Source organism: Nipponia nippon, unplaced genomic scaffold, assembly GCF_047370975.1.
Source record: "Nipponia nippon isolate SJK-2023a ecotype South Korea unplaced genomic scaffold, ASM4737097v1 scaffold_9, whole genome shotgun sequence".
NCBI classification, from domain to species: Eukaryota; Metazoa; Chordata; class Aves; order Pelecaniformes; family Threskiornithidae; genus Nipponia; species Nipponia nippon.
In genome coordinates, this window is record NW_028262413.1 from 10,258,291 (window position 1) to 10,281,182 (window position 22,892).

General features: G+C 46.7%; 2 protein-coding genes across 2 annotated transcripts in view; one reads left to right on the forward strand and one right to left on the reverse strand.

Annotated features, from left to right (window-relative positions):
• Positions 1-6,590: 6,590 nt before the first annotated feature.
• On the reverse strand, positions 6,591-13,022 carry LOC104017000 (uncharacterized). The gene is made up of 6 exons (XM_009469971.2): positions 12,993-13,022; positions 12,575-12,852; positions 9,688-10,321; positions 8,321-8,554; positions 7,390-7,642; positions 6,591-6,691 (listed from the first exon to the last, which is right to left on the reverse strand). Exons 1-6 carry the CDS (start codon positions 13,020-13,022, stop codon positions 6,591-6,593), a joined length of 1,530 nt encoding a protein of 509 aa, XP_009468246.2.
• Positions 13,023-15,528: 2,506 nt separating this feature from the next.
• LOC104017002 (uncharacterized) overlaps positions 15,529-22,892 on the forward strand; it is a 36,362-nt gene continuing 28,998 nt past the window's right edge. The window contains exons 1-2 of the mRNA XM_087744918.1: positions 15,529-15,733; positions 21,588-21,747. Coding sequence (XP_087601044.1) covers positions 15,718-15,733; positions 21,588-21,747 — 176 coding nt within the window. The 5' untranslated portion in view covers positions 15,529-15,717. The remainder of the gene's footprint in view (positions 15,734-21,587; positions 21,748-22,892) is intronic.

The window sequence follows — 22,892 nt, forward strand, 5'->3', positions numbered from 1 at the left end:
CGTCTGTGTAAGCCACTCGTTTTCAGTGTAAGTGAACGTTGTTTTTCTGTGCATTTGAAGACCCAGCAGTGTTCCTGTGTTTGTGACTTGGCGATGGATGTGTTCCTGACCTGGTGTCAGTCAGCAACGCTGGTTGCACCAGAGCTGTCTGGTTGTGTTTGTATTGCGGTAGCACGGGGGGACGGAGCTACGGATCAGGCCCCGCTTGGGTTTTGCAAATACACACCAAAGCAGATAGACCCAAAGCTTACGGTGCAGCGTAAGGAACAAAACAGGTGGACGCGGAAAAAATGTCATTGCCTCTCTCCCCTCCTGTGGGCTCTTGCCTTTCGCCTCTCTCCCTTCTCAAAGGGGTGTCTGCCAAAACCACCCCCGGCCGCCTGCCACCAGCTGCCCTCTGTCAGGCACAGGCTCGGTGAGACCTCGGGGTACCTACACCCCTTCGCCATGCTGTCACTCCTGCAAGGTCACCTACCCCCAGCAGTCCTGCACGGAAGCACCTCCCTGCCTTCTCTGGCTGAGCTGTGCGTGGAGAGATCCGAGTCTTCGCTCTGCTCACCCCTGGGTCACTCTGAAGCCTCCGCTCACCCAACGTGCAAACAGCTGCTCCTGGATTGTGCTGGGAGCTGCTGCTAGTGCTGGGTAGGAACCAGCTGGGGTCTTGTTTTGTCTTCCCATCTTCATTATTTTTCCTTGTCTCTCTGTTGCTTTCATCCCTTCTGGTCTTGTTCTTCGACAGCCTGTTGCTTACTGTGCTCACAGCATGGAGTCCTCGCCGTCTCTGTGGACATCGCTGCAGCAGCAGTGGTGGTTAATGCCTATTATCTCATGGGATTTAAGCCCTGAATACGAACAACAGAAGCTTTGAATTTGGCCCGTCTTGGAAATCTGATACCTATTAGGAGTAGGAAATACTTAATTCAGTTGCAATTAAAAATTACTAGCTGTCCTGCATCGCTCAATTTAAAAAACAACCAAACAAAAAATGCTGGGCGAAGCTACCTGACTCTGCTAGGAATAGAGCAGGAAAGCTGGGTGGCCTCTTTGTAGAAGATATTAGAGTTGAAGCTTGTGAGTGTTTCCAGCAGGCTTTGTAATGCTATTTCTTTAGAAATTCAGCATGGTATTAGAATGTGGCATTGTAGTACTGCAGTAGGAAATGTATTTATCGGCAGCCTAGGATGTAATTTCTAATTGGAGTTTTTGGATGTATTTTGACTTTCCTTTTGGTGGTCACTTCTGCCAGTGCTGTGTTTTGGGAGTGAATTTCTTGTTGGTGGGAGCAGCTCCGGGTTTCAGCTGGGTTGCAGAACCTGGGAGGAGCAGGAAGAAAACCCCTCAGGGGGGTAATGGCTGTAGGCAGTTGCTCAATGTCTGTCAGTATAGAGGTGGTAGCAGGTCTGCTTAGAAGCCTTTTAGTTCCTTTGGACAAGCCTGAAAAATTCTGTGCAGGGTAAGAAAGTGGATGTTAAAAATAGGTCACCAACGCCTGGCGGGGTCTGGTTTGCTGGAAAGCCCCATGGCCAGGCTGCGGGACGCTGTGGGGCTCGGCTGCACGGTGCAGCGGCACGGACGGACCCTGCTACCATGTCACCGCATCGTGCTTTCCTTCCAAGGAGACACCTGGGAGCTCGGCAGCTCCTGATGCTGGGAAGGAGACGGTGATTGTGCTGCCTCAGCAGGTTCAGCAGCTGCTGCTCCTTTTGCTATCGCATCTGGGGGTGGGCCCGGCACTGAATGGTCATTGTGTTCTCTGTTTCTCCAGCTCTTTTGAAATGCACTTGCTTAAAATTGCAGGGGAATGGCTTGAAAAAGTGTGTCTGGCTTATTAAAGCCAATAAGATTTAACAGGATGCTGGCTTGCAGGTTAAATCCATGTGCCCTGACCATGGCCATCGTCTTTGCCTATGATCCAAAATGCACCCTTACTTAAAATGGCTCCGTTTCTAACTAAGTTTTTGAGAGCAACTCTGTTAACGGGTGTGTGTCAAGGCTTCTGTCTCCACTGAGGCCTGAAGCTGCAGTTTCAGTGCAAACCTTCATTATTTTTTATTTATTTATTTTTTTTTTTTTAATGGCTTTCTTACCTGGATCCTAAAGGAGTGAGAAGGCTTCTGTCGAACTCTGGCAATGCTGAACGTGGACGGATGCTCTTGTTTGCGATTCCTCAGAGAGAAGGCAGCTCCCAGCCCCTTGTGCTGCCACTCTTTTGGCCCATCGCTGCGCTTCCCGGGGCTGGGGTCACTAGGGCTGGGGTCACCAGGGCTGAGGCACTGTTGTGCGCTATGGTTGTAGAAGGAAACAATGGTTCCTGCAACAGCCCTCTATGTTAAATGCTGTCCAAGAGCTGTGTGAGGCAATGAGAAGGCTGCTATGGTCAGTAGGATGAGTCAGGGCACGCAAAGCATCTAAATATTGATTGCTTTTTAAATGTATTTATAAAAATCACCATGGGGTTGATGTGCACGGTTGTGTATTGTGGATACAGTCTCAAAGGACCTATGGGAGAAATCCTTAAATGTCCTGATGCATCTGCTGTGAGCCAGGGGAGCTGCACAGGGCATCTGGGATGGCCATAGGACACCATCAGAGGCTTTGGGAGCTGGGCACAGCCCGTCAGCGGTCGCCTTGCGGTAGCCATCGGTAGGGCAGCCACAATTACTTGGGAGGGACGACAAACGCCTGGCTCCAGCACAAGACCCAGCGTCTGAGCGTGGTGCTCATCCCATGGGAGCAGGGGTGGGCCCGCGGGATGCACTCTGGGCCGAGTGGGGTTTAGTAGCTGGGGCGCGCAGCTCTGGTCTCGCTCAGATGCTTTGCCTGCTCTCACCATTCAGCAGTGCTTTTCCAGAGCTCCCTGCTCCTGCTAGCTTTCCTCCTTGTCTTTGATGGCAGCGAGACTTAGACGTTAATGAAAAAAGCGGGGAACAGCACACTCTTGTGGGGCTGCATCCTTTCTTGCCGGCTGTGAAGCTTTAATGACGGCAGGCCCCCCTCGGTGGGCTTAGGCCCTGCCACGGTGATGATTTTGGCTGCATCCCAACGGAGGCGGCATCTCCCTGCGGCGCCATGTTGGCTCCAACCCGGTACAGGCCAGTGAGCTCGGCTTGCTCTAAGGCTAGTTATGGTTTAATGCTGTCATTTGCAAGTTGTTTTCTCTGAATGCAGCGTGTAATTTGTACTGGCGGTAACGGCTCCAGACAGACAAGCACGGCACCGTTGAGCACATGCTGTGCTGTACGAGGAATAGTGCAGTTGCCGTTATGTTCAGCACTGTTTAGCCACTTTAAATACATTTAGTCAAAATCTTAGTATCTTCAAGACCTCTGGCCTGATTTGCATTTAACATTGGGTACATTTAATGCTGCTATTGACTGGAGATGAGTAATAACTGCGTAGTTACTCCTTTATTAAAAATATCAGAGCTCATAATCTTTCTCTTTTTTTTTTTTCCCCTGCTGAACAGCAGTTTCTAGAGCAGGTTGTTGCAAAAGAAATGACTTCAGAACATGTAAATAATAAAATAATATCTTGTTCTCTGACCACTAAAGTAATTTCGTTCAAACAAACCCATGAAGAACTTGCACTGCGGAGAACCCATCTGGGTCCTATACGGCTTTCCACTTTTCTCTTTGGAGTAATACGTCATTGAAGGTAATAAGAAAATAAGCAGACATTTTAGGTTAATGATAATAGTTCCATTTGAGAAAGCAGGAATTAAATCAAAGCTGAATAAATGGAAAAGAATTAAATTCATGCTAGACATTAAAAAAAATGCACTGCAAACAATGAGGTGTATTTTAAAAAGTCACTGTTTTATTAATAATACTTTCCACCTCCTTCCCTTGATCTTTTGATGACAAGCCTGGCAGAGGCACTCTATCAGACACTGAAGCAATTTAGCTGCTGTCATATGCCTTTCTTGATATACACATATTAGTCACACAGCCGTTTTATGTTCTTTAGCATATTTTAGTATATAATTAAAAATGTGGCTGTCTGCTACTAAGCAACCAAGCATGTCAGGGGTTGATTGTGTTCTGTCACCCACAGCAGAAGGGAGGGTAAAAAATAATAATCATGTGTTCACTTTTCAGTCTTAATTGCGCTCCAGCTCCTTTGATATGTTGTTACACACGCACCCTGGCTCCTGAAGACGGAGGCAAAGCCAACACGTCGGAATGGCTGGCAGGTGACCCGCAGCCATGTCACTGTTACCGCTAGCACATCAGCCTTAGGTGTTAGGCTTTTAACGGGTACGTGTGGTTTTGTGACCCTTCTGGGTTCACTTTGGCTGGACCCTGCTAAGCTGCTGCTTGGCTTTCCATGGGACTGGAGTGCTAAATGCCTTTGGGCTCCTGAGGGTCTCTCCCTGGACATTTAAAATAAGCAACTCAAGTTGATGTTTGTCTTGTACCTCTTCCACATAGGCAGACAGGAGAAGGACTCCTGCACTGAAGGACACTGACTGTTGAGCAGTTGATAATCCTGCGCTTCATTCATTTCTAGATTATCTGATGTGAAAAATGGCCCATCCAGCTCCTGGAGAGGAGGAAAACTGAGCATACCCAGGTGATCACCCTAAACTCTGGGAGAGGAGCACCAGAGCTACAGGGCTCCAGTCCCAGGTCACCTTCAAGAGGTGGCCAGCACCAGATGGGGCAGAGACAACACACACCTCCCCTCCTGGAGGCGCTCAGCACGTTGTCCCTCAGCACTACTGTTCTTGTGGCTCTCTCTGTTCTTGTGGCTCTCTCACGCTCCTGAAATGTTCAGATCCCCATCTAGTCTTGTGTTGCACTGTCCCTTTCTGTTCTAGCTAAAGGCTGACGGTGTAGATGGCTTCCTTGTGAGCAGGAATGATGCTTTCCCTGCGCGGTGGATGCTGTCACGAACCGGTGAATGAACCTGTGTTTGACGGTCTGGAAAAAGGACAAAATTTCATTGATAACCTCAGCCACAGGCTTATTTAACTCAGGGCATAAGGGGATTATTTCTATGGGAAGATGCGGCTCTGAGGATGTGCTGTTGGCTGCAGGAGCCCTATGAGAGGTCTGCTTGGTAAGGTGGTACCACCTGTGTGCAACCCCGCCCTGAAGCTAGAGAAATGCATGGCTCTGGAAAAGGGCTGGGAAGGTCTTTTTGTGTATTTTTAGGCACATCTTCTCCAGGCTCAAGAGGAAAAGGGATTTATTATGTCAGCTCTGTTCCTCGCTCCTCCAGTGTCTTTCTGTCTCTTGAGCACGTGCAAATGTACACAGGCAAGCACTGTGTGCAGCAATGGAATCATTATTTTTAAAGTTTTCCAGTTTTAATAGCTTTTATTACTTCAGCAAAACAGAAGCCAGCACATCAGCACAAACTGGTATGACGTAAGGAAAAAAAATAGATAATAATGCCGTAAATAATTCAAAGGCTGTTTGTTGATTGTGATTCCTTTGATTCAGCCTCCAGGGAGAAGGATGACATTGCCTTTATATTTTTCACAGTCAGCATCTGATACATAACCTGCTCTGTGTCCACTTGTTTTTGCCAGGATCCTGAGACATGACACTGAGGTTGTTTGAAGATGATGAACTCACTTGGAGTCCCCCAATTTCTCTTGGGTTTCCCCAGCTGACCTTATCTACCCAGAAAGCACTGCCATGGGGAAGGAGCCCGTGGCAGCCAGGTACGAGGAGGCCTGTGGCAGACGCTCCATGGGGATGCCGGGGGGTTTCTGCAGTATAGCCTGGAGCTCAACTTCGTTCATAGGCACTGAAGCAAATCATACTGTGTTTGTCACACCGGTGGCTTGCAGGGGTTACACAGTAAAACCACCGCTATACATTTTGGCAGCAAGATGAGTCTTGCCAGCATGTCCTCAGTATCTAGGAGTCCCAAGACATAGGACTGCCATGCTGTCAAGATACAGCCCCTGTCGTGCTTCACAGCAGCGATATCTGCTGATCTGCGGCTACGTGACGGTGCCTGTAATCAGCGTGTGTTGTTCCCTTACACTGGGAGCAAAGGCTGGCAGCTGAGTTTCTTTTTTGCTAGTTTGAATGAGCTGAGAAAACAAGAACTCAGAATGCCAAAACTAGTGAAGGAGGTAACTCACTTAAAATATTTTATATAGTATGGAGACTGTGTGTGGTGCCGTCAAGATGCCCCGCTTCTTTTACATGGTCTATGAGCCAGATACACCTACTGACTTCAGGGATCCAGCGACAAGCAATGGTGGGACAGCGCTGTGCGAGGCCATGGCAGCCCCCAGGTTGGATTAACCAAGTGAATGAGTAAATGCCACTCACTTTCCCCCAAAGGAGACAGCTTGCTATGAACTACGCTATGGGCACTTGGTGGTTTCACTTCTGAGTGATCACTTCTTGAGCACTACACAGGTCTAATGAATTCCCTTTCAAAAGCAATCAAAAGAGGTAAATCAGATCAGATGCCAATATTATTCTTGCTCCACACAGCTCTGGGGTGTACATGGTTTCACAGGTGCTGCTGTATTTATCTTGTTTAAAATTCAGTCCTGCCCACTAACTTACAATGTCAAACAACTCTGTGCATGGGGCAGGACCATCAGCCCGGGCTTGCAGGTCTCAGAGGGCAGCTGGCTCTTCTTCCAGCACCGTCTTGCAGTCCCTCACCCACAGCTTGTATGCTCTTTCCAGGGTCTCTTCACTAGTGTCATTGAATATCTCTGTAAAATAAGACTTGTAGTTAATTGGATATCCAGAGAAGCTTTTCCAGCTTGCATACAACATCTCACTAGGGGGGGAGAGTAGTTCCTCCAAACAGTTTACGAGAGACAGTTTTCTTGTGACCATGTAGAGACTGAGCTTCATGGAAATAGTCTGGATGGATACTGATGCAAGAGATCACCACCTGGTCCCATTCATGGCTTCTATATTAGGGGTTGGGTTTGTTGTTTTTTGGGTTTTTTTAAGTCTTATAAGTAAGAGTGTTTCATTCCAGATATTGAACAGATACTATTTAGTTTTCAAGTATTAGTTCTAGTAATACATCAAATTTCTTTTGCCAAGGATAACGTATTTTCAAGTATAACAAAGGAATTGTTTTTCCCTTATGACGTTGGTTTGTTTGCCAGAGCACTGCGTTTAGACCATCGGTTTGCAAACACATTTGCAAAGTGCATTCGTCAATCATAATCCAATTAATTAGACCTCAGTCCTTAACTGAGTTCTAGTGGTTACACACAAGAGAAGGATCCTGCCTCTTGATGGGTTTATTGAGATGTTAAGAAAAGCAGAAGTAAACCCTGAAATGTACAACTGCAGAACTGCAGGGCATGTTTTCCAGCAGGCCAGTGTGCTGGGATCCCCACTGCCCTGCAAGCTCCTGCTCCCAGGGGCTCCCTGGTGTCCCTCGCCGCAGTACCTGCTACACCGAGGCCGGTGGGGAGAGGCATCCGGGGCTGTCCCCCGCTGTGTTTCAGGCGCTCCATCAGGGCTTTCTTGATGAGGGGCCAACTGCAGCCGCCATGCCAGACCGGCAGCTCCAGGCCCCTCATGCACTGGATAATCTGCTCCTTCTCCTCGGCGGTGATGAGCCCCCGCACGTGGGCGACGTATGTCATGAATGCCATGTCGATGTTCACAGCTTCTCCATGCATCAGCGATGGCAAAACCCTCTGAAATGGAGCAAAGGAGGGTGGGAGAAAAGGCTTGGGTTGACAAATAGTAAATAAGTAGGTTTTTTCTCAAAGTACTCCTGAAAATTGACATTCAACTCACAGCAGTAGAAATACAGATCTGCTGCATGTTAGCATCTTGTGATTTGTGGGTTGCAGAGGATGATCTGTTTTATGCATGATTAATTGCAAGTAAAATCTCCTATAGTGATCCAGGTTCTAATCCTCCTATTCAAATCACTGATGAAGAGCACTATGGGATGGAGGGAACAGCTCTGAATAAGGTCTAGTCCTCCCCTCTCATTCCTCAGTGGGAATTTCTCCCCAGTAATACAGGCTATGGTCTCCATGCCTTTGCACAGTTAGAGCTCATGTTGTTAATTTCTAGTGGCTTCACTGAAATCTGGTCATCTTTGTGCTTTGGTAAATGCCTGCTAAGAAGCAATAACTGGCCTGCGGTCTGAATAGGAAACATGGCTGGAGGTGTGGGGGAAATGGGGCTGGGAAAGGGATCTCTTTATCTAACAGGACCAGGCTGGGTGTGTTGGGTGATCTGAGGTAACATGCAAATCTGGAGTTTAACTCAGCTCCTTTTGCGCAAACTTTTCATGCTGCTCATTGATTTTTTTTTTTTTTTTTTTTTAGAATGGATGTTGCAATATAAGGTCTGTCACTCACCATTTCCAGCTCTGGGCTTATAAGGTGACCAAAATCAACCAGTCTGTCCAGGTCATCCTCCCAGAGGTTGGGAGCCAGCTCTTCCAACATGGTTTCAATGGCAATCCTGGTAGTCTGCAGTGCAGCATCCCCGTGGTTGGCAGAGCCACTGTAGGACTGGAACTTGGTGTCCAGCAGGTATTTCCCATGGCTCTTGAGCAGGTCAAACAGCCCTTTGTGTTTCATGAGTGCCATCTAGGATAAAGAACAGAAGAGGTAATTAAATATAATTATGTTATCCTTGTATGCTGTTGAAAACTTGCGTGTTTCAATAGACTGAACTCTAATATCATGTTATACACTAGCAAAGAAATACCTGCATGCTTGGTAAAATGGCGGAGATTATGAGAGCACTGGTGGACAAGTTCCCTTGCTACTGGGCAGCTCTGACCATCCTGTCAGTTTTGCTAAATGCTCCAATTGCCCAGTGGACAGCTTGTAACAAGCTTTAGCTATTTGTGTGCCTGGCAGGAAACTTGAGACTGTCTCAGCTGAAGAGTAGCCATCCCCAGGACAGGGAATGGACAGTGGACATCCGCAGGATAACTCATCTAATCCTTGGGATTGCTCTTTGGGCAAGGGAAGGTGGGGAAGCACTGCAACATAGGGAATATGAGGGTTCAGAAATGGTTTCATTGTTACAAGTACATATTTTTTCACCCTCTGACTCAGGCATTAGCCCAATTCTGCAGTGGGGAATGGTGACCTCTGGGTTTCCCGGTGCTTGCCAGAAACCTCCAGATATCCTGGGGAGTTCCCACTGTGCAAGCACTGAAAAATGCTACTGATGAACTCATCTCTAATAAACTTCAACAGCTTGAACTCTGCTTTATCAAAAGTTTTCACAGTTCTTCAGGCATAAAGCCATTTGCTGTGCACTTCTCAGGTAATTTTAGAAGTAGAATTTGTCTCACAGGAGATTGATTGACCACACTTGACATACCCCGTAAGGTAGGTGCAAATGATTTTGCAGATTATTAATCCCCAGTATAATGAGCCTCAAATTCTCTGCCATTAATTCATTTTAGAGTGCTATGGATCAGCCTCAATGGGAAGATGCTTTCTTCCCTGGTTTTGCCATGTCTACATCTGACCTTGAGGTTTGGAGTTTACTCTGTAGGGTTAGCACTAGGCACTGCACGTGAGGGATATTCTAATGAGTTTAGCAGCTGTAAAAATATATATAGGTTCAATGAGAGTTAAAACTCCCCATGCAGCTTTGATGGCCCACCTTTGTTTCTATAAGGCAGTTTATACAATGCCGTGGATGCTGATGGACATCTTATCAATATTTCAGGTTTGAAAACTGCAGTTGCAAAAGTTCTTACCTTTAAAATTTCACCAAGGCCATTGGAGATGTGTCGCCGAGGAATGCTTTGAATGAAGGATCTATCCAGGAAACTAGCTACTGGGGGGGTGTAGCCCCCGAGCTTGTTCTTACATTGCAGGAAATTCACCCCGTTCTTTGCCCCTACACTGGCGTCAACGTAAGAGAGGAGGGTTGTGGGGACCCGAATGTAAGGGGTACGTCTTCTATAGAGTGACGCGGCTAGTCCTACGATGTCCAGGCAGACACCTCCTCCGATGGCGATGATGGGCTCGGTTCGTCTGTCAATGCTGAAGTTCTGGACTTCTTGCAAGATGTTCAAGACGAGGTCCATGGATTTCGTTTCTTCAGTGGTAGGCAGGGCGAGGATTTTGTGCTGAACATTGTTCTCTTCAAAGTATTCTCTGACTTTGGAGCCATAAAGTTCGTCAACGACTTCATCTATGACAATAAAGCGCCTCAGCTTCCTTTTGCTGCTAGTGGCTAGCTCTAGTTGCTGGGGGTCAGTGATGTGACCCCAGAGCAGTGTAGTGTTAGAGGGATCCAGAATATTGTATGTTTCTACCACTTTGTAGCAAAAATAGATGGGAGCTTCAATTGTCCAGGAAATCCCACCTTCGGAGATGCATTCACCTCTGGCAAGAATCAGAAAACATGATTTGAAATCATTATATTCCTCTTTTGTACTTTGCATGTCTGAACTAGTTTAAGGATGTAGCTGGAAGGTGGAGAACGTGGAGTCTCCTGCCCATGCACTGCAAAACTGTGGGGCTGCGAGGGTGGGACAACTCTCCTAGGTGTCAGGGCTCAACTGCTTTAGTACTGGACAAACCCTCCCATGTCTTAGTGAACAGTCAAATGGCTGAATTTCTACATGGGAATGATAAGATAGAGAGCAAGAAGGGCTGGAGCATGTTATTCATGCTGGAAGTTGAAAACGCCAGCAGAAAACCCCAGATGAATCATTTCAGCTTCCCAAAAGGGAGTGGGGAAGACATTGCCAAAATTTTCCAAAGTATTTGTGGAGGAAACACCCTCTGCCCACTATATCTAGATGATAAGAGTTGATTTATTCCTGTCTATCTACATACAACTCATACAAAATAGTGTCTCTACAATGCTCCAGTTGAAACAGTGGATCTCTTTACCTTGAAACGGGTATGATAGAAATAGGATCTGCTTCCAGGTAGTAAAAGAAAATGGTTTGAGAGTTGGGAAAGATTTCCATACTGGAGTTTTAAAGGATAAATAAAAGCCTATAAAGGCAGCATGTAGTATCTATCTAAAACAGTGAAGAACACAGCCCTGCAACCTCGTTACTACTTCTGGGGGGCAGGGGGAGCCAGGGGAAAAACAAGTGGCTTTTTTAATTTGTTGGGAATCAAGAAAGGGGGGAAATAAAGACAGAAGGAAACTGCAAAATGTATTTTATATAAGACTTCTTCTTGAGCTGCAGTTGGGTAAAAACTGAAAGTTTCCGTGAACCTTTGTTTTGTTTTTTGAATGAGCAGATGGCTCATTGGATAATCAGATTTCCCTACATGTCCAATTTCTTTCCACATGCCTGAACTTTCTCTTATAGGCCTAAATAGATGCTTCTCTGCTTTCTTTACCAAATTGCCTCTAAGTCTATCCTTAACCTTTTTAAGTGTTAAAGAAAAACAATGAGGATTTATACCTTCCAGAAAATTTCTTCTGAGCTTTTAAAATGCAGCATTACAAAAAGCATCATCGTGTACATTTTAATGCACCAAATATATACCTTATAGCTGTACTTTAACTGCGCGTGCATCCGTCTCTGGCTTGTGACCCTTTTAAGAGACAGAATGGTTTTGAATGTTAGTTGGTAGAATCAGCTTTGGGTGGCGGATGGCACAACTAGCACCCATTGCAACCACTCTGCTGGACAAAAATAGTAGTGAATTGGAGGCTGAACATACTCTTGTTGAAGCACGTGACAGCTGAGGATTTTTCTGGGTGTACTGTGGGCCCTAGATTCATTCTGCTATTGACTGAGGTCCAGCAGACTGCCTTTGGATCTGCTGAAGTCCTGTTCTATCTACTGCAGCTCTGCCTGAGCAATGTTCACGGGCAGCCGCTGCCCACTGCTAGCGCTAGTGAAGATCCCTCTGACCTGACTAAGAAAAGGGTTAGACTTGTGACACTAAAACCTGAGTATGACAAATGCTAGAAAACTTCTGACATGCAAAACATAGCCGTATTAAGGAAGACCTGCATCACAAATGGGGCTCCATGTGCTCGTGAAAAGGAGTATCCTGTAATTAAAGGATAATTAACTGGAAAGATGTAATATCAGCAAAGAGCTGTATGTATCCCTGGGGGAAATTTTTCTCTCTCCTCTGTCTCAAGCAGCATTAGGTGACTTCTACAGTTTGAGAGAAGTGTTATGGTTTTTGCTCCTGTTAGTGACCTACTGTGTCTATTTTTCCCAGCTAGGCATTTCATTTATCTGCAACCATCTCTATAAATGCGTTCTCCCATGCCTGTGCACGAGCTTTTGCACATAAAGATTTCATGTACATGCAGAGGAAAAAAAAGCCCAAGTGCAGCATTCAGCAGTCCCTGTGTAAGCTTTTCAGAAGTTTAAAGAAACTTCCTATCTATAAAAATTGAGGCTGTTGACAAAATGCCCTCTGTAACTTAGCCAAGTCATGCCAAGGAGAACAGTAAATACCTGTGCTGCCATATTGCACATGTTTTGAAACCCACTTTCACAGGATTGTACACGTAATGGTGGGTTTAAGCTGCACTGGCGCACAAGATGATTTTTCCATCTGAGATGCATCCCACCAGGGAGACTGCACAGTTTGGCTAGCCAGCGTCGTCCAGCACAGTCACCAATGAGCAACGTGGGCTCCTATACTTACATTTTTGCTTCGGATAGCGTTATCTGGTCCTCACAGTTGGAAAGGGCTTCTCCTTTCTTGATCCGGTACCATGTGCTCTTGACTCGCACCAGCTGGAAGTCTGTCTGCCGGGGCTCCCGGGGCATGGTGGCCAGGGCTGCTGGAGTAAAGGTCTCTTCTGACACCGGCATGCTTCCAGAAGGTAAAATCTCCCTGTTAAGAGATCTCCCATAACTGGGGGCCTTTGAGGTGCTTTTTAAAGGCTCCAGGTGACCAGGTGTTGGAAGGGGAGGTCTTGTCTCCACGGGGGAGACCAATTACAAAACTAAGATTATCTAATCTGGGATACACGTTAGGGGTGCTAGGAGCATTTGAAGACACGTGCAAGTACCAGGATGGGGTTGTGTAATCAGCTAGTTTTATAATGCTTAAGGAGTACAATAGGAGTGCAAACATTATCTTCCAACATGATGCCCTACAGCAAATTTAAAGTTATGAAAGGCAATTTGTGTGATTCTGCATGACGTTCAGGAATGTCCTCTGTTGTGCGGAGCCTCTGATCTGGCTGTGGGTCTAACCCACTCTTATGGGGTGAGACAGGAGCAGGAGCATGGAGACAGGATTGATACCAGCTGGTTAAACCTCTTTTGAGCTCACATTCCCGGGATTCTCTTGCGTTGAGGAACAGAATGATTTTTGTTGTTGTTTTTAGCTTTTATGGTGGGTTTAAAGAAATAATCAGAGGGAGTTTTTCCCCTGAAGGGCTGTTTGGGGGAATCAGGTGAGTTTTGATTCATTTGCCTAGCTGCCTGTGGGACTCTGAGATGCTGAGGTTTCCCTGTGGTGGAGTTGTTCCAGGATCAGCAGTGTGGTTCAGGCAATGGTATCTGAGCCTTGATGACCCGGCTTTTTGGGTCCTGTGCTTTCCTTCAGTTGTCACCTATTTGTCTTACTAAGACTATGCCCGATCCCCACCATGTACTCGGGGAGACCCCATCTCCCTGACCCAAAGGCACGTTGATCCTGTGGGACAGGCTCAGCCAGAGGGATGAATTCCCCTTCTCTAGGAAGCAATGGAATGGTGGGGGCGGATGGGGAGCCCCTGCTGGCAGTGGCAGCCGTCACCCTGCTCCCCACGTGACTGAGGGATGCACAATTCACCTTTCTGTATGATCTTCCAGCTGGGGCTTTCAGAGGGCCCTGGGCTCAGCTTGCCACACCAAACATGCCCTTGGCATACAGTTCCGTGTGCTGAGCATAGGGGAAGATCTTCCTTTGATTTTACCAGCAGTGCCTGAAGGTACAAACCAGACTTTTGCCTTCTTGGCCGTGTTTCTGAAAGCTGTCCTTGTTCAGAAACAAAGATCAAGAAAACTGAAAAGAGGCATAAAAGCAGAGGCTGGAAAAAATGGTTCTTCAAGAGCCCATCAGACAAGACCACTTCATTGCATTGAAGGCTTAATTGCAGCCAAACTTACTTAGGAACCTACATTTATCTCAAAATTAATTTTGGGAAAAAGCTACAAGAATAAACTCTGAAGCCATGTAGCCCTGCTCCAGGAAGGGTAATAACTCCTAACATCTGGTTCTCACTGCTGGCTTCATCTCCAGATGGCAAAACGCTTTGCAAAGAGGACAGACTGTTATCCCCATTTTACAGAAGAGGAAAATAGAGTCACCAGAAGAGAAGCAACTTGCCCAAAGTCACCTCCAAAGCTAGTGGAGGGTGGATTAGATGGCATACTAAAGCTCTTAGCCTGTTTACTAAATACTCGTCTGAAATTTTAACTCCCAATCCAAACACAATTTGGATTGCTTTCCACAGGGACTGCAGGTCTAATGCAGTTTGTTGTTTACTAAATCATAAGATGGAATAATCTTAGGTATGCAAGGAGGTCTGTCCTCTTTGTCCTGTTTGTTTTGATTAATAGCAATCCACTGAGCATTGGGACTTATTTTATTTGGTTTTCTTTTACTCTTTTGCCCTGTGCATTTACTTATTTTCTGTTTATACTTCTCTGTTCTATTCTGGGGGCACTGAAATGTCTTCTGTTTCATTTTAGAAGCTGACAAATTGAAGTTCCAATATCCGTCTGCTTGCCATAGCCAATGACTGCCATGTCCTTGTACCAGCCATCCTGCAGAGGGGCTGCCAAGAGCCTTGCAACGAAGACCTGCTCCCCACATCCTCTTCACCTCCTCTGCGCAGCCCTGGGCTCTCTCTGCATGCTTTGCAGGTACATTGAGTCGGTCCTTGACTGAACAAGCCCAGGGTGATACATTCCAGAGCTGAAGGATGCTGTTCTGGTTATGGGGTAGTCCACATTTCCTCATTAGCTTCAGTTTGCATTTCATCTGCATGAAGAGGAGACAGCCGGCTGACCTCAGCTCCATCACATGCTCTTTAATTACTTTCCTTTAATTCCTCACTAGCCTTTTCTGCTCCAAGTCTGCTGCAGGCCAGCTTAGGCTTTTAGATACTTTGGATGTTCCCACTGGTTCCTCCTGATGCCACCTCCAGCCAGTGCATTCCTGGGACCCTTTCTGGGGGTGCAGAACCACTGGTACCTGTGTGACACAACCTCTCCCAGCCCAGGCAGAGACCTGGCCTCCAAGCTGGACCCTGGAGCAGGGGGTGCTCCCATGTTTGGCTGTGTGGGGCAGCGGTGACCTCATAGTTACGGACCACTTGTAGATAATCTAGGGTTCAAAGTCCTGGGACGTTTTTGGCCTCATACCTGATGGTTTAGCTGGGACACATGTCTATGCTATGTAACCAGAAGGTTATGAAACTGCCAATTTTCTCCTTGAGACCCAGCAGCTTCCTGAGGTCAGGATGTGAACAATTGCTCTTACATAAAGTGAAGGCATTGAAAGTCAGTTTTTCTTTCTTTCTTTTTTTTTTTTTTTCCATGTCAGATGCTGTTGGATCTCACCCACTGCCTGTGCTCTGGGTGGGAGCAGGTGGGTGCAGCTGGAATGGGTGCAGCCCCAGCCTGGGGCCATCCTGCCTATGCAGCCTCTCCCTGGAGCTGGGGCTCTGCCCAGGTGATCACGGGCGGAGAAGCCCATCCCCTCAACGGACACCTGAGCACCGACGTGCTGCTCTACAGAGGCAGAAAACCCACAGCAGCATCTTCTGAAGCTGCGGGACAAGAAGCAACATGCATAAGCCTGCAGGTAAACTCCCTGTATGGGGTGGGGAGCTCCAGCAGAGATGGTGTGACAGGAGGGGACACTGTGTGATATCCCAGTTCTGGGTCCCCCACTGCCCCGCAGAGTTGTGATCTGCAGGCTCTGTGGCTTGGCAGAAAGGAGCAGAGGAAGGGTTTATTGGGGAGAGGAGTTTGAGGCTGAGCAGGGGAGGTGGGTCTGCAGGAACCTGAAGTGGAGGGAGGAGGAGGCTCTCAGGAGAAAGGGATGGGTGGGATGGTGGACAGTCACAGTATCAAGAGAGCTTTGGCTGCGACTAATTTCTGATGGACTGGGGTGCTTGTTTTATAAATATTTTTTCTGCAGCTTTAACCTTGCCTTGGTGCTTTCTGTGGTAGCCATGTGTGCCTGGCGCAGCACACAGTGAGATGTTTGCTGCCTTTTTGGCCGTTTTCTAAAATCAACAGCTGTGTGTGGGAATCCAGGCTTCTCTGAACGGAGAGACTTTGTTCTCTAACAGCCTGATCTTAAGCCCATTGAAGCTATTGAAAGACTCCCCTCGACTGCCTTGGGCTTTGAATTCGACTGTCAGCGGGTACTGCTTATTCCTGCCACAAGCAGCATCCTTTATTATGTATGAAAATAAACGTATGCTTTGCATACTCTCTGCCAGTGACTCCAGAGCCTCCCTAATGCAAGCAGAGGAGCACAGGGGAGCATCCAGCTTTTCTACTTCTTTTCCAGCAGTAGAGCCCATAGAAAATACATGAGCCAGTGTATGTTTTCCTCACCTTCCCCTGAAGTTCAGGGAGAGTTTAGCACCCTGGTTCCTGCCATGAGTGGCAGCTTCCCCACCCCAGCTGCTTTGTCCCCTTCCTCCTCCTTGTGCTCCTGCTCCACCCCAAAGCTGCTACCTCTCCCTTTGCCATCGTTGCTGACTTTGCTGCAGACTCCGACCCTACTGATGCTGAGGCCAGGCTGGTAAATTAAGCTGAACATGGCTGGCTCTGCTCAGGACCCCCTGCAATGTTTACTGGCCAGGCAGTCGGGCTTGGCCCATGCTGCCGGCCCTCTCTCAGCGCCACGTGGGCTATGGCATGCCTGTGCCCCAGCGCATGGCCCTGCCTGGGCTCGTGGGGTGGGTTTGGAGCCACCGAGCAGCCCTAAGTGTGCCCCAATCACACTCCTGCTTCCTTCTGCTACAGCCCCATCCATATGATGGGCATGCATCATGGCTGGGTTTAATGTATTTGGGTCAAGCAGTAGCACAGGCTGCAGTTTTGTGTGCAGCATTCTGGTGGTGTAAGGAAATAGCTTGAGTATTGCATTATGGTTTCCATAAACAGGATTACCTGGTAAAATGCAACAGCTGAGGTGTATTTACGTGCTAAGACAAAGTGGTGAGTATTGTGATAAGCTGTTGTTGATGCCTGAGGTGCCTTGGTGAATATGATGGCTGGAACTGTTTGAGAAGATTTTATCAGACTGGATTTCCAAGTATTTAGTGTCGAGCAACTCCTGCTGAAGTGCTCGGCACCCGAGCACCAAGCCGTCTGGTGGCACAGTGTTTGTGTGGATCAGGTTCGGTGCTCTGCCCTGGCTGGGAAGGGGAGCTCTTCTGGAAGTCATTGCTGGGGCTGCAAAATAGATCTAGAGGCTGGAAAATGAAATGAGGATAGCCCAAAAAACAGAACCAAAGATCTTGTCCCGCATCTTTGGATGTGGCATCTTTGCTTTGTTTTTGCGAAATCCAAACTGCCTTCTTGTGCGCTTGTCTCTGTGCTTTCTTCTGTGCAGTCCCCAGCAAGAACAGTACAGCGTCCTCCCCTTTCCTGGCTGAGCTCCCCCAACCCAAAAAGTGCCATCTAAGCCCAAGCTGCAGAGTTTAATTTCACTTCTGGAGCAGCGTGTCCCTCCATGGCACTGCACTGTCTGCCTGCTCAGGGGACGCTAATATCCCCCACATACAGCCCCCACCTGCAATCCTGACCCCTCCTGACTTGAACCAAAAGTGCCTGATTCTGGAAAAAGTAGAAGCTGCAGTCTATTATTCAGCTGCATTGTAGAACAGGCTGACTGTGCCTTCAGCATCTACCGAGGAAGATGCTGGGAACCATCTTGCTGGCAACCATGGTCCATTTTGAGAACTGCCACCTTATCTTTTTTATGAAGCTGATGGAGGTTTAAAGCAGCCCTTTCCTGCTCCTTCATGGTAGGGCTTGGGCTCCACTACTTTGCATCTGGCAGCATTTTCCTCCTCTGAGTCAGCTTCTTTTTTTTTCCTTGTATGCATGAAGAAATGGCTTCAAGCTGCACCAGGGCAGGTTTAGGTTGGATATTAGGAAAAACTTCTTCACTGAAAGGGTAGTCAGGCCCTGGAACAGGCTGCCCAGGGAAGTGGTGGATTCCCTACCCCTGGAGGTATTTAAAAGACGGGTATATGTGGTGCTTAGGGACATGGTTTAGTGGCGGACTTGGCAGTGCTAGGTTAAGGGTTGGACTTAATGATCTCAAAGGTCTTTTCCAACCTAAATGATTCTATGATTCTATGATTCGAAGAAGATGATGCACAATTAAGTGGGAAAGGGAGAGAGATGTCTGTGCATAGATGGAGCCATGGGGAGGCAACCAGACAATTTAGTGCTGAAGATGGTCCAGCAGCTTTGCTGGGGTTGTGCAAAACTATGCACTAAAAAATGAAGCACTTTTCCTGGAGTAACAAAAAAAAAAGAAAGTAGTTACATAAATTTTCGCTCACCTTGGTGCTCAGAGCCTTGAGTGCAGCCTGGCTTGGCCCGGCAGCCAGCGCTCAGCTGCGCTTTGGCTTGTCGGGTGCTTGCATAAATGAAGGCAATTCTGACCTCTGCTGTTGGCCCAAAGCATCATCGGGCTGCAAAAAATGCAGCACTTCCTGGAAAGATTATATAATCTTAGATAGAGTTGATCTTGGCATGCACTGCGTGCTCTCTCTCCCTGGTAGGATTTTATGGCACTTGTGGTTGGTGTTATAACACAGGTTACAAAACAGCTGGAGGTAAATCTTGTTTTCCTCCCCCTTGAGTAACAGGGGATCCTTGTCTGTTCGTCACCCAGAAGCATAACATGATGATTACTAAAATCCAACATGGATTATAAACATGTTTTTCCCCCTAAATTAACAAAAAGCCTCAGAGTGCTTGGCAGGGAGGACAAGCAGATCCTGACCTCCAGCATCCTGCAGCCGTACAGCGGGAACTCAGAGATGCTCGCTCATGCATCGGAAAACACTGCGAGCATCAGACGAGCAGATCCTGACCTCCAGCATCCTGCAGCTGTACAGCGGGAGCTCGGAGATGCTCGCTTATGCAGTAGTGAAAACACTGCAAAAAGACAACATGTCTTCACACAACATGTAGCTGGGCTGAAGTCAACAAACTAACATGGACTGGGAAGGGGGTGGTTAGTCCTGCACTTGCAATTAATTATTAAACTGCTGAAAGAGATATAAGCTGCCCCTCATGGCGAGAGATTGGCATGAGATGTAAATCATGGGCTGCTATAGCTAGCCTAAATCTGTCTTCCTGTATGTCAGGCTGGGCTACTGCCATGAGCGTGATGCTGTTTAGGTGACCTCTAAGTCTGGTCCAGGCTGGTAATTCCCATGTAAAATGCACATATATTTTACGTTCTTGTCTGCTTTCAATATTTTTTTGTGATTTGGATAATGAAAATAGGAGAAGTTGTCTCAAAAAACAACAGACTTGTCATTTTAGTAGCTACAGAAAGCTGAGAAATGCTTCTCTGAGAAGCAGAGCTTTGGGGAGGTTTAGACCTTTCTACATTCCCAAAGACATGAGTTTATTCATATGGTGCCCCTTGGTACCAGGAGAAGGAGCGGTTTCCAGCAACTGGAAGCCCTTGTGCTCTTTTGGTGATGGGGTCATCTGCTGTATCTCCCTTCAGCTTGGTGTGCGGGGGAGTTGTAGAAAGAGACACTCAAAGTGGTCATGTCCATAATGAGGAGACTTGACTATTCTCACATCCTGCATTGAGGATACGTAGTTGCTCAGCGTAACCATCTCAGATTTATCCCTTGAAATGCTCAGATGGAGAAGACATTAAAAAAACAAACGCCCTCCTCTCATGCTACCACTTGGCTAGAAGCTGACACCAGACCACCACCAAAGCTGGGTTAGGACACCCATGAGACCCAGTGTTTGGGGAATATATCCAAGGTGGCATTTTAAGTAGATAGGAAAGAAATGGAGAACAGAGAAGTCAGAGGCATATATGTATCTCCGCTTTGCAGTCTGATCCTTTAATGATCTTCTGAGTAAAAGCTATCCCTAAAATATGCTGTTGCATTTGCCTTCATAGAGTCTTTCTCAACATTGGGCTATATAAGGTGATGCTCTGATGTCCTCAGTAGCTTCATACCAAAGGTCTGCCGGCAGGCCATGGGGCAGCTGGATGCCTTCTATGGTGTCCAAGACCCCACCAGAAACCTGTTCTAGGATGGGGACGTGGTGCCTGCAGCAACAGCAGTTCTACGTGGACAGGGCTTTGCCCCACGGCTGCTGTGCTGGCCCGGGCCAGTCCTCCAGAGGAAACATGTTCTCTTTTCATCTGCTTCACTTGTCTGCAGCTTTTCTATCATAGGGAATAAAATCTTGCCAGGGGCAATCTGCTCCACCCCAGTTATACTCACAGCCCGCTTGCCCTGTGTCTCTGAAATCTGGTCCCACCGGTGCTTTCATAAGCCAGCACGTGCTCTTACACTTGAGGAGTGGGGGAGTTTCTCTGAACCATGTCTTGGTCTGCGGGGCCATAGCTCACCAGGACCCATCATTGCATTGCTGCCACATGGTGATATGGGTTTTCTGGGGTCTCAGGACAAGTACAGTGCCATTGGCAGCATTGCTTTTGCCCCCAGGACAGGCTATCTTGATCCTAGAAATGTTTTCGCAGCCTTTGAAATGCTGACATGTTGTTGTGTTGCACATAACTATTTCTCTCTCCACCTGAATAATCAGCTTTTGGCAGGGTCTGACTTGTGAAAAGATGCTGGGAGATATGCCATGTGGTGCTGATGGGTTCAAGCATAGTTAATTTTTGTGACCTGAGAAACGGAGGGTTCAGGATGGTGCATCTCCACTGCGAGCTGTTGTGGCAGGTTGAAGGCAGAAGAAGGGTTAGGAGGTTGCATTCCTGCCAGGTTGATTGCTACATAACCAAATCATTAGTTGAAGAGTATCTTTGATTTTATGCCATCATGGATTTGGCACAATAAGTTTTTACTTGAGTATTTGTCAGTTTGGTTGCATTAGGACAGGTGTAATTGTATTTTATACATGAGCATCATGGGTTGCTCTGCAAACTGCCCACAGCAGTCTCCATGGCACAGACAGATGTCAGGGGGAACTTGCGCACCCCGTTGGCAGGCAGGTAGTGGAGATCCTCCTTTTTACAAAGCTAGACCCGGTGCCTGCGTGTCCTGGCCTGAGAGGATCTGCCTGGTTTTGCCAGAGCTGTTTGAGAAGTGCTCTGTTTTCTCCAAGGAAAAAGTTACCTAGAGGAGTGGGTTTCATATGCAGTTGTTCAGTATTCAATGTTCGTCTCAGAGCTTCAAAAGTGAAAATTCATGTTTCTGAAATATTCTTATCCTTTTCCTCTCAGAAAAAGACCATCAGTGGGGGAAAAAAGGGAGACTGCAGGAGACAGAAATGAATTAGAAATATAATATTTTTTCAGTTTGAAAAGATTTCCATGATTGTTTTCATATTCCTTCAAAAATCCGTATTTTGTATGGAAAAAATCCATTTGTTTTTTTCAGTCTAAATTCCTCTTCTGCTGATTTGAGCAGTTACAAAATCATTGTTCTTCCTTTTATTTTCCATTTCAGAAACCCCAGCTGGACTCATTGCTGAGAACCTTCTCAAAGCCAAAGCAATAGCCCTCAATGACTCTCGTGTTCCTGAACAGCTCAAGAATTACTTACAAAAAGCTCTTGATGTTTCTCTTGGACTAGACCCTTACCTGGATGCAATGGCAACTTCAAAGAGGTACGGATACTCCTTTGTAACTTTGTGCTTTTTCCTGTGATTGTGTGAGTATGTTCTTAGATTTTCTGGTCAGAATATGCCATAAATATGGGGAACAGTGGAAGGACGAAGAATGAGAGTTAGCTGCACCCAAATATATAGCAAACTGTGCACTGATCTGTGTGTGTCTGTCTGCGCCTATGGCCTCGAGGAGAGAAGATGAGAACAAAAAGCCCTAACTCTAGATTTTGGAAGATATTCTACCAATTGACTATTGACTATGGCAATGTTTGTGTTGGAGCATATCCTGTGAAAAATCAGCAAACCAGCTTCCACACAGTGCCCGCTGAAAGGCTCAAAGAATGAGCCCCTGGGTCAAATTGGTGCTGGGATAAATAAAGAATGAAGAAAACCTGCACCTCTGGATCCACCCTATAATAACAGCCTTTATATGCAGCTTTTATCTCCAAGCGCTCAACAAACATTAATTAATCTGCTAACTAAATTACTCTGGTAACTAAACTAATTAATTAAACTAATTTAAGGTATCATTAATTCAGAAGTCCAACTGATACTCTCATTATTCTTTTTTGAGCTACAGTATATTACCCAGCCATGTGGGGTCTGCTAAACAATTCCCATTTATCAGTGTACATTTTGATATGTGGAAAAAGCCAGTTCTGTCTAAAATTGACAATGTGTAAACTGTTCCAGGCTGTGGATTATGGGAACGCTGAGCGTTCGTTCTGTTGCTGAAATAATAGCTGATAGTTGTTTGACTTACGCTTGCTGTACGATAATAGCTATACATTATCTTATTAAAGTTGTTAAAGCATTTGTGAGGGGCAGAAAAGAGGTTATATGAAATGTTCTACTCTTTAAGTCTTGGATTATCTGAGTGTGGCTGACACGGGTTATGAATTCTTTCTCATTTTACTGAGGAGTGGGGGGGGGGGGCGGGGAGCAGGAAGAAGCTGAAACGGCTCTAAATTCTGGCCTGCAGAAGTATCACCAGCCATTTCTGGTGGTTACTCTCTTCAGATAGAGTAATCTAATCTGTCTGGAGGCTATGGACTTCTTCCGGTCATCTATTCCCTTTTCTTTGTAATAACGTAGCATCTCACTTCATCCAGAGATGTTGTCACAGGCCTGGCTTCTGTGAAATA

Bases quoted from the DNA above. Each gene is read 5' to 3' on its own strand.
- LOC104017000 (XM_009469971.2), bottom strand. From the start codon at position 13,022: ATGTTGGAAGATAATGTTTGCACTCCTATT. The intron at 7,643-8,320 runs GTGAGTGACAGA...GCTCCATTTCAG, and splicing joins TAAGCCCAGAGCTGGAAATG to AGGGTTTTGCCATCGCTGAT. The intron at 6,692-7,389 runs GTACTGCGGCGA...CTTATTTTACAG, and splicing joins CACCGGCCTCGGTGTAGCAG to AGATATTCAATGACACTAGT.